The sequence below is a fragment of the Balaenoptera physalus genome, assembly GCF_965194825.1.
Source record: "Balaenoptera physalus genome assembly, chromosome: 8".
NCBI classification, from domain to species: Eukaryota; Metazoa; Chordata; class Mammalia; order Artiodactyla; family Balaenopteridae; genus Balaenoptera; species Balaenoptera physalus.
This window is the reverse complement of record NC_138887.1, coordinates 49,619,611-49,631,318: the sequence shown is the minus strand read 5'-3', so window position 1 is coordinate 49,631,318 and position 11,708 is coordinate 49,619,611. Positions and strand designations below refer to the sequence as shown.

General features: G+C 41.2%; 1 protein-coding gene across 7 annotated transcripts in view; it reads left to right on the top strand.

Annotated features, from left to right (window-relative positions):
• Window positions 1-893: 893 nt before the first annotated feature.
• SP4 (Sp4 transcription factor) overlaps window positions 894-11,708 on the top strand; it is a 73,678-nt gene continuing 62,863 nt past the window's right edge. For 2 of the 7 annotated variants that reach the window (XR_014266743.1, XM_082472693.1), the window contains exons 1-3: window positions 910-1,122; window positions 1,532-1,659; window positions 2,181-3,732. Coding sequence is in view for 5 of the 7 variants with exons in the window: in XM_082472693.1 (XP_082328819.1) it covers window positions 1,116-1,122; window positions 1,532-1,659; window positions 2,181-3,732 (1,687 nt within the window). In the remaining 2 variants the exon portion in view is untranslated. Of the gene's footprint in view, window positions 1,123-1,531; window positions 1,660-2,180; window positions 3,733-11,708 lie in introns of all 7 variants that reach the window. The other 5 variants (XM_082472694.1, XR_014266744.1, XM_082472692.1 and 2 more) reach the window with 5 other exon arrangements.

Genomic DNA, 11,708 nt, shown 5'->3' with positions numbered 1-11,708 from the left:
CCCTGCGGGGAGCGGCTTGGAGCAGAGGAGGCGGTGGTAGAGGTGGTTTGGGCAGCTCTGCGCGGCGGATAGGCCCAGGCAAACAACACCCATTCCCCCTCCCCCTCGCTCAGTTCAACTCCCACTCGGCCCCGGCCACGCCCTGCCGCCACCGCCCCCTCGGGCAGCTTTCCGTTCGGCTGCCAGGCCTCGGTCGGGGGCGGGAGGGAAGGCGGTGCCTTGGAGGGGCCGCTGCGGCCACAGCAAACTACAAGGGCCGACAGCCTTTGCGGCAGCGCCCCGCCCTCTTTCTCCCACCACTCAGCGCGCGTCACCTAGGCGCTCAACCAATGGGGACCGAACCAGGGAAAAAGGGCGCCCGGGTCCGGATGCGCCTCAGGAAAGCCATGCTCCCTGCGCGGGGGCAGCGGGCAGTTCACCGGGTTCGCCGTCGTCGGTGGCTCGGAAGCTGTCTCGTCCGCTCCTCTCGCTTCCCTTGAACGAGAGCCCTGCTTTTTTTTTTCGTGGCAATTCCAAGGGATGCTGGAGCCGGCTTTTGAGGGGAGGGCGCTGGGAAATGAGTAGGGGGCGGGATATCCTGAGACAACAAGTTAGGCTGTATGGAGGGCCTACCGGCAGCGCGCCTGAACTAGAACGCCGAGAGAAAGAGCGCCGGAGTAGCCACGGGAGGAAAAGAAAAGCTGCTGAAAGAATAACCCTGAGAAAGGGGGTGGAGAGAAGGCGGCCCCAGCGCCCCGGCCCCCGGCAGGTCGGCGGCCAATCCGCTGGGGGAAGGGGTGGAGAGTCGGCGGCTCCGGCAGAGAGAGGCCGAGGGGGGTGGGGAGTCGGCCGGGCTCGCGCCGCCCTGGCCCCGCCCCCGGCCCGCGCCGCCGCCCGCGCGGCGCGCCGCCGCTGTCAATCAAGGGCGAGTCAGCAGGGCTCGGGCGGAGAGAGGAGCTGCTACGCCACAGCCCAGCGGCGGCCATTCGCGGAAAAAGAGGCAGAGCCTGTGCCAGCTACAGCCTCCTCCGAGCCACCGCGGGCGGGCGGGACCGGCCTCTCCTCCCGCCTCGCCCCCACCCCCACCCACCTCTATCCCTGTGTCTCCGTCTGAGGGTTTGTCCTGTTAATGCGGGATGAGCGGTACGTATTCTCCACCCCCCTCGGTCTCCTTCACCGCCTCCCTCCCTCCCTCCCTCCCCAGACCCTGCTCGGTTCTCCCCCCTCCCCCGGGGCCGCTGAGATGCTTTAAGGGGAGGAGGAGAGGGAGGGAGGGAATCAGGGGGAGGGAAGGAGGGTTGTGTTTTGTCTTAATGTCTGAGAGAGAACAACCTTCTGGGTGTTGCTCTGGAGCCGATGGGTCGGGTTTCAAACCACGTTTTGTGATATCCCCCTCCTCCCTTCCCTCCTTCTCCCCCACCCCTTGCCGGTGTGCGTGGATCGCGGGTTTATGGAGATTAATGTTCGGGGGAAGGGGGAGGAGAGGAGAGGGGGAAGGCGAATAATAATAATCCTAATAACCTGTTGTCGTGTATGGGGGTGTTTGTTGCAGATCAGAAGAAGGAGGAGGAGGAGGAGGCGGCGGCGGCGGCGGCGGCGGCAGCGGCGATGGCTACAGAAGGAGGGAAAACCTCTGAGCCAGAGAATAACAATAAAAAACCCAAAACCTCAGGCTCCCAGGTAAAAGCAAACATATAAAAAAAAAAAAATTCATCACGAAACATAAGGGGAAAGGGGAGTTATGCCCTTTAAATGCCCAGAAGTGAAGAACAGAATAAAAATGTTTTATCCACTCAAAGCATCTTTCCGAGAGTGAGGAAGTTAAATTGTAAATTCATAAAGATTTCACATGTTTGGGATATCGCTGTTTAAAATTCCACCAGGAACGAACTCAGACTGTAAGAAAAAGGTGTGTATTCTCCCAAGGGCATTTTGAGTTTAGGAAAATAACACTTCAAGAAAGTTTGTTAGAAATGTCCTTTTATTTAAACTTTATAGTGCGGGATCTGCTTCCTTATTCCTATATCTTATTGGTTTTGTTAATATTTATTTTGATTTTTGCCACTTCCTGAGTAAGTTCTGAAATGTAGAGCTGTCAAAATAAATAAATAAATAAATAAACCCCTCCCAGCTACTGGCCTTCACTAAATCCGCCCACTTTTTTTTTCCCCCCCTTTCCTTTACCATCCCATTTTGGGTAGGACTCTCAGCCCTCTCCTCTGGCTTTACTGGCAGCTACTTGCAGCAAAATAGGGACTCCTGGTGAAAATCAAGCAACTGGACAACAACAAATCATTATAGACCCAAGCCAAGGATTGGTGCAACTTCAAAATCAACCACAACAGCTAGAACTGGTAACAACACAACTTGCTGGAAACGCTTGGCAACTTGTTGCCTCCACTCCTCCCGCTTCAAAAGAAAATAACGTTTCTCAGCCAGCTTCTAGTTCATCTAGTTCTTCCAGCAGTAATAACGGGAGTGCATCTCCCACAAAAACTAAATCAGGTAATTCTTCCTCCCCTGGTCAGTTTCAAGTCATACAAGTACAAAATCCAAGTGGTAGTGTACAGTACCAAGTGATTCCACAGCTTCAAACAGTGGAAGGCCAGCAAATTCAAATCAATCCAACTAGTAGTTCATCTCTACAGGATTTGCAGGGTCAAATTCAGCTCATTTCTGCAGGTAATAATCAAGCTATACTCACAGCTGCTAACAGGACAGCTTCTGGGAATATTCTTGCTCAAAACCTGGCAAATCAGACAGTTCCAGTCCAAATTAGACCTGGTGTCTCAATACCACTGCAATTACAGACCCTTCCTGGTACTCAGGCTCAAGTTGTAACAACCCTACCAATTAACATTGGAGGAGTGACTTTAGCTTTGCCAGTGATAAACAGTGTGGCCGCTGGAGGAGGGACTGGGCAGGTCGGCCAGTCTGCTCCTACTACTGATGGCGGGACTTCCAATGGGAGTCAGTTAGTTCCCACACCCACCACCACTGCTTCTGCCAGTACTATGCCAGAATCGCCCTCCTCCTCCACTGCCTGCACAACCACTGCATCAACATCTCTGAGCAGCAGTGACACGTTAGTGAGCTCAGCAGATACGGGCCAGTATGCAAGCACATCAGCCAGTAGTTCTGAACGCACCATCGAAGATTCTCAAACACCTGCTGCTACTGAGTCTGAAGGCCAGAGCTCCAGTCAGCTTCAGTCTAATGGAATACAGAATACACAGGATCAATCAAATTCTCTTCAGCAGGTGCAAATTGTAGGCCAGCCTATCTTGCAACAGATCCAGATTCAACAGCCTCAGCAACAGATAATTCAGGCTATTCCACCACAGTCATTTCAACTCCAGTCCGGGCAGACGATTCAGACCATCCAGCAGCAGCCTTTGCAGAATGTTCAACTTCAAGCAGTAAATCCGACTCAGGTGCTTATCAGGGCTCCAACTTTAACACCTTCAGGGCAAATCAGCTGGCAAACTGTGCAGGTTCAGAATATTCAGAGTCTTTCAAATTTGCAAGTTCAGAATGCTGGGTTATCCCAACAATTAACCATCACCCCAGTGTCTTCAAGCGGTGGCACAACTCTTGCTCAGATTGCTCCCGTGGCTGTTGCTGGCGCCCCAATAACTTTGAATACTGCCCAGCTTGCATCAGTGCCTAATCTTCAGACAGTGAGTGTTGCCAACCTGGGTGCTGCGGGCGTTCAAGTGCAAGGAGTTCCAGTTACAATCACCAGTGTTGCAGGTAAGTCAACTGCAATCTTTTCTCTCTGGTTGTTAACGGTTGGTTATTGTTTTTCCTTGCTAACTCAGATTTGATGTAAACCTCTGAGGTAAACAGATAATCATAAGGAAACTAAAATACCCGGGAGTATTACACTCAGTACCGTGACTCTGTAATCATCACTGTGACCCATTCACATTTATACTATTCAGCATTAGGTTTTATGTGTTAAACTCATTGGAGAGTTTTATAAAATTATTCTTCTGCGGAGGAAAACGTTCTGATTAGAATCATAATTTTTTGTAATTCAGAGACCAAATTTGTGTACACTTGAACTTTTCTGAAAGAACCCTAGTCAAAATGATGTTTGTATTTTCTTTAAGGGAAAGTAGGTTTAAAGCTGAAATAATACAGTTATGAGTCTGTTACAGTTTTAATGCTACTGTATGTTACTCCTTATGCTTCCGCATCTTGTTGCCCGTGCTTTTGCGTTTTATTACACGGTGTTGTTTTAAACTAGATATTGATGCAGTTGAGAGAGATAATTTTGAGTTGCAAATTGTTTCATTAACTTTTATGTCTACTTTTCGGCTAAAACCAGGATTTGAGTGAATAGTCCTTCACTTATAAAATTATATTTAAGTAAAATCTGATGGTTGTTATTTATAGGTGTTTTTAGTGTGAAGTTGGTGGAAGGCAATTAAAAACAGAGTAAACTGTCAATAGTTTGAATTTGTTGTAGTAAGGTCGTTTTAAAATCAGTTATAAAGCAGTTATTTGTTAATGCATGTAAATAGATACTTCTGAAGTATTTGGAAAACCAGTCTTATTAAGTATTTTAATCATTTTGGACCAGTCTTTTTTCATCTAATGCCTTTTGTTTTCTAGTAATTAAATACTTTTCATTTGATTATGAAAACCTAGTTGTGGTTTTGGTGTCTTTGATACTTTAAGACCTCTTTAGTTAAATTATTTCTGTTTTGATAATCTGAAATGAATAAGCATATCACTTTTGAATGACCTTTCTTGAAACAACTTTCAGATAAATTATGCTAGGGTTCTTGTTTTACAGTTACTACCTAAAGTAGATGTATATATTTAAAATTTGGAAGTTGTCAAATAGAGCTCTCTGATTAAGAAGAACAGAGGTAACTTGTTTTATTTAGATACCCGTTGATTCTAAACCAGAGGTATCCAACAGAATTTTCTGTGATGATGGAAATGATCTATATTTGTTCTATCCCGTATGTTAGCCACTAGCCACGTGTGGTTATTGAGCACTTAAGTTGTGACTAATGCAACAGAGGAACTGAATTTTTAATTTTACTTGATTTTCTTTCATTTTAATTTAAATAGCCACACATGGATAGTGGCTCTTGTATTGACAGCACAGTAGCATAGTCAAAGAGCGTTTTGAGTGTGGTACGTTTTCCCCTAAGACTATTACAGCACAATTGTATGTGTGTTTCTGTGGATTACAGTCCTTACCTTGCTTTGTTTCTACTCTTTTTCTAAACACTGACAATAAATTAAGTATTTCAGAAAAATGTCTGTTTTGGGTGGGTTGAATGACAATTTGTATTGTCAAAGCAAAATTTATTTCATTTATATTTCATCTTGCCTTTTAAGCATTAGTTAGTGAATTATGAAGAGAATTGAATAATTTATAATTTAGGTTAGAAATAGTTTTTCTGTTCTTTAATTGACATCAATTACGACCCAGAGTTTTTCCTTTGCCTGTTGTGAGGGTAAGCCGGTGTAACTGAGAGTATGATCTTCTGACCGCCTCAGATTCACTTGAATGATACATTATGGTAAATGCAGGATCTATTTGCTGGAACTGTAGTTTTTGGGGGGTGTGGTCAAGGAATCTGCCTTTCAAACAAACTGTCCAGGTGATTGTAAATCTCATTTAAGTTTGAGAACCAAGGATCAAGTCGTCCGCAATGAACTATACGGCAAAATTCGGAAGTGATGGATTTTGAGCCTAGTTCGTAAGTGCCTCAGAGGGTGGATTTCTCTGGCAAGTACCATTTATAGTTTTTATTGCACAAATATATATTGACTAGCTATGTGTTGAGCACTCCCAATAGGTGTGTTTAGTCCTGCATTTTCAGGGATATTTTTTTTATTTAAAGAGTTTATATGGTTTGGGGGGCCCTTATGTGTATGAGGAAATTCGAACTTTATGTAGTTGGTTTTTTTCTCCTGAAACCAAAGATTTTAAATTTTGTTGATGTTCTAATACATATGCTCTATCGTTTAAGAAGATAGCCATGTTACAAAGACCAGAAATGTACCCCGATTTCAACAACTCTGTGCAGTTAATCTGGGTCTGGTTGTTTGCAGATTTTACTTTACTTCCTGGCATAATAGGTGTTTGACAAATGTTTGCTGGATTAAGGTATAAATGGTGATGGAGAAGATAGCAATTTGGAATTGGGAGCAGCACCCTGGAGTGGTTTTAATGAAGCTAAGGAATTAACTCTGTTTTCATTAATATCTTTTGGTTTTGAGCTTTTAAGACATTGAGAGTGGTACACCAGGTACTTTACCATCTCTGAAAGGGAGAGAGCGAGCAACAAGTGCCTATATCCCTTTTATAAATGAGCCCTGGAAGTTGAGATTTTTTACTTTGTGTCCCCATTCACTTTTTAGTACTTTTTGATTATTTCCTGGTTCCCCTCTAGGAGAATGGTATTGTTTGAGTTATGGGAAAATTTTTGCTCTAAATATTCATAACAACTATTACCAGGGCTTGAAAAAATTATCAGCTTTGACAGAATGTAATGGCTAGCTCAAGAACAAGGGGCTAAGAGTTCTCCACCATCCATCCTCATATTATTTCAGGAAGTATAGGAAAGGTTCTGGATGATATGGACAGAAAAAGGAAAAAAAAAATCATACAAGGTAAATCAAATGAAACCAGTTTTTGAAGGTGGGACGCTTCATACTTGATTTTATGAAATAAGAATGTTAATGACATCCTACGGGGAACCTCTTTCCTTGAGAATGTATTCAGCATAATGTGTTTCTGTGGTTTGGTCTCAGCTCGAAATCCTGTGTTCCAGGCTGAGCATCTAGCATTTAGTTAGTTAGAATTGTGGTAGGAACTGAATACGTGTACTCCTGCTACATATTGTTTGTTTCCATTTTGGGATTCGGAGTTTGAAGAAAAAGCAGAAATCCTATTTTAAATTAAGAGCAAAGGTAATAACTAATCATGCTGCTGGCTTAAGAACATCCTTTGTTTTAACTAAGTGAGGAGAGGGGATGATGTTTTCCTCAAAAAGAACTACCTGTTTTCACGATGTATTCTGGTAGCCAAAGTGCCGTAGTTAAAATGAACTTTAGGAGTTATTTCTCTTTAGTTAAAGGATTTCGAATATGTAGGGACCATTGGTTTCTAAATTTTAACTTGCATTGGCCAGCAGTTTGGTTTATTTTTGGCCCTAATCACATATGGTAATAGATCATGTTCTTGCTTGATGGATGGATATTTCTTTGTCAGTTTTAGTGGAAATTAACATTCCTGTGCAAATTCTTACATAAAGGTAGTTCAGACTTGAGAAGATGTTGCTGGTTCTTCAAGAACTTTCTCTCTTACCTTCCTTTCCTTCTTTGGGGATTAACAGAACCAGGAATGGGAGAGCCAGTTCTTCATTATTGGTGAAAATGGAGACCAAAGGAAGTAGTTGACATTTATATTTAATTTAAAAACCTAATTTAATCCAGTACAATCAATCTCTTGCACCAAACTTTTTTCCAGAGCTACTAAAAGTAGAAAATTGACTAGAAGTTTAATACAAATATGGTTTTCCTTTGCCATATGTTGTATTAATTTGGATTTCTCTAGTAGGCATCTTAAAATAACATATACATATATGTTATACACATATATACACATATGTATATGTACATATATAAACATATACACGTCTATTTGTGTGTATACATATGCATATGTCTCCTGTGTTTGGTTATTTCTTTTTTCAGAGAAGTCACATTTACTCCTGTAATTTTCTTCCTGTAAAATCTTCTACTGCTCTTTGTTATAGATTGGAATTCATCATAAGGAACTTATATCTTGTGCCCTGTACAAGATTTGGGTTCTGAACTACCAAGTTGGTTTTACCCATTAGAAAATGTACAGCATGATCTTTAAGATTTGTTGATGATGACATAACAATATTGTTGAGTAGTTTTAAGTTTTTTCTTGGAAGATAAAGTACTCATTGTAGAGCCACATTAATTTTTTAAAAGGGCATCTTTGGGAGGGATTTCAGGATAAGAGAGTGAAGGAAAACAGAGTGTTAATCATCTGCTTTTCAAATCTAAATCAAGGAATATATAACAAGTAATACTTAAGAAATATTGGAGCAGGCATAAAAGCAAGTTGAAGAGGAAGAAAGGAAGCTTGATCAAGAAGGAAGATAGGGAAAATTTGCTCTACATAGATCTTGCACAAATAACACAGATTTACAAAATGAGAGAATTTTAGTTTGAAAGGATCTTTGAGATTATTGCTCACCAGTTGTAGCCTTTTGTTATTGCTGCTAAAGTCTATAAAGGAATTTTGTGTTTTTACTGTTATAAGTGAAAGGAGAAATATGGGTCAGAGGTTCTGCAGTGCTACATTAGGTACTTGGGGATGACATAGTATGGATTGACAGTAAAAGGGGGAACCTGGCCTGATACCAGACCATATGCCTATGTATATGTGGGCTGTCCTGTACCCTTCTGATCTAGGTATGAGATAAGATTGTATGTTCTTATGCTTGTCATTTTGTTACCTAGTGAATGAGCAAACTGTGGCAAAGGAAACCTATTACTTATATAAGTGTGTGTGGTGAGATAAAGACTTACTGAAATTGTAGTTAACTAAGGTAACTTAGTTAAGTTACATGAGCATCCTTCCCCCTCCCTCATCCCTTAGTGGTAGTTTAGAACTAAAGAAACTGAAGCCCAGAAAGGTTGAACGACTTGTACTTTGTTGCAAAGTGAGGACTAGAATCCTGGCTTCTGCTCCAGTTGTCTTTCTCCTGTATTTCTGCCTTTGTTATCCAAATCTTTTGCTAGGTAATGAGTAACTGTAGCTGAGGTTTAGGGATCAGAGAGGGAGAGTATCCAGCTTGAGTTGTCTTCTCCCAGATAGACTGTGTCTGTTATTCCTGGATATTCAGCGTTAATATATTGAATATAATATTGGTGGAAAACACAATTCTGTCTGCCTCCTTGTTATTGAATTTAATGGTGAATTCTCAGTGGTATAATTTTGTCCTTTTTGAAAGAGCAAATTCAGAACTTGAAGAGATTAGTAAATTCTGTATGTAGGTAAGCAAGTTCTAGGGCTGTTGAGATACTGCATCTTTTCCCAAACAGTAGTTAGAAATGGATTTTTTCAAATGAGATTCGAGGAAGAAAACAAACATTTATTGTTTTCCTAGAGTGTGTTATGTGCTGGGCCAGGTATTTATACTATCTCAGTATATCCTACAGTATCCTTGGGATTACTGTGCCTGTTTTACACATAGCCTCACTGAGCTTTGCTTATATGTGGAATCTAAAAAAAGGGTACAAACGAACTTATCTACAAAACAGAAATAGAGTTGCAGATGTAGAAAACAAACTTATGGTTACCAGGGGTAAAGGGAAGCGGGGCAGAATAAATTGGGAGATTAGGATTGACATATACACACTACTATGTATAAAATAGATAACTAATAAGGACCTACTCTATAGCACAGGGAACTCTACTCAATATTCTGTAATGGCCTATATGGGTAAAGAATCTAAAAAAGAGTGGATATATGTATATGTATAACTGATTCACCTTGTTGTACACCTGAAACTAACACAACATTGTAAATCAGCTATACTCTAATAAATTTTTTTTTTTTAAAAAGAAAAAATTTGCCCTCCAGTAAGTGGTAGAGCCATGGTGTAAAGTCATCTCTGATTCCAAGGTGTTCACAAGACATAAGGTAGAAGGATAAGTCTACAGGTACAGGCTATTTTTCACCCTTTTGTATCTGATGAATACTTGAATCCCTTAAAGGGTAAGCAGCTTTGAAAATTGAAATGCTGACTATGCAGTTAAGGTTTCTACTAGCCCTGACAATGTGGCACTGACAGACAATTACGATAGAAAGTAGTGAAAGAAACTAGTGTGGCTGCATGGAGACCCCCATGTTAAACTCAGATTTCAAAATAGTGGATGTGGAAGATAGGAGGAGGGGCATAGGATTAAGGATGAAAACAAAAGGCAACATGACGTTTTAAGAATAACGTCAGTTAAACAGAAGCTCATAATAAAGTCAGGCTTTTAAAATTCTTTCAAACAACTTACAAGGGTTTAAATCAAAGAAAGAGATGCTCATTGTTTGAGCAAAATGGTGTAATATCAAGAAAAGGCAGAACTCCTTCACTCTGCTTCTGTTACCCAGCGAGGAAAATGCAGTTCCAGCTGAAATGACTAGAGCTGTAACTCACTCTGAGATATTTATTCAAGGTAAGTGAGGAGGTAGGGGACGTTTAGTTGCTCTTTGGAAGTCAGGATGATCTAGACGAATGCTATCCTAAAGTCAGAAGGAACGTTCAGGTTTCATTTCAGGCCATATCAGTAACTTAAAAATTATGCAGCATGGAAGAATTGAGTATGAATAAGCACCTCACTTTTTGAAAACATGCCACACTACAGACAAATGAGCTTGATAACCGTCCTTAGCAAAGTCCTTGAATGAATTATGGAGTAGTTGGCCTCTGAGCATTTAAAAGAATTCAGGGATCATTGGGAACCAGTATGGGTTCACTAAGGAACGAGGTTCTTAAATTCTTTCTTTAGAGTTTCCAGATGAGTATACAAAGTAACGTCAGTACAATGTATCTTGATTTCAACCTTGATAGTCATGATTTCTTTAAAGGCTCATACCTGGTTGCTCTATTATATGAAAAATGTTGATTGTCTACCTCAGTAGAGGTCTCTGGTATTATGGCATAGGGTTCTATCCTTGATACAGTCCTGTTGAACATTTTTTTCAAATTTTATACTGAAGGATGACCTATTTACTGAATTCAAAGATGAGACAAAGCCGGGAGATTGTTGCTAATAATTATGATAGGGCATAGAATTGAGATGCCCAGTGATCTTAATAGACCAGAATGCTGGGCCAGAATTAGCAACATAAATATAACAGGTAAGATCCTCTATTTAAAGTTGAGGGGTGGGGGGCAGGATTGTTCACCTACAAGATGGAAAACATGGTTTGGCAGCAGGACATGTGAAGATGATTTGGGATTTATTGGCTTAATATGAACTAAGAGTAGAGTAAAGCTCCTGTACTTTATGCTTGTCAGACCATTTCTGCAATACTGTGTACAATACTGGGTGTGGCACATTTTAAATGGGACAGTGACAAACTGGCGAGCATATCAAGAAGGCTTCCCAGGATGAAACGTGGGGAAAACATTTCACACTAGCAATAATCAGAGAGAGGGGGGTTGTTATTAAAAGAAAATAAGAGAAAGTGTGACAGCTTCTTTGGATATGTGAAGAGCTATTTTTTGTTGTTTTTGTTTTTTAATAAAGTTCTGTTATGTTTTGGCCCTGGGAAACCAATACAGTAAGTATATGTACACACACATGAGCCTAATGCTGTGCGGTAATGGAATGGTTTGTTTCATGAAGTAGTGATCTTCCTTTTGTTAGATGCTGGGTGTCCATCTATCAGAGACACTAAAATATAGAATTTCCTGTGTTGTATAGAAGGTTTGATTAGATAATCTGTGAGTCTTCTAATTCTAAAATTTAGGATTCTATGAATATTTGAGTATGTAGTTCTATTCTGGGTACTTCCATCCAGCATGTGGTGAGAGTTCCTTGTAAGTCTTGTTAAACTTACATGATTGACTAAGTAGGGGTTTGGTGGGGGTGGAGGGGAGATTTGAGGGTCACATTTACCGTTTTTCTTATTACAAAGGCAGTATAATTGAAATAA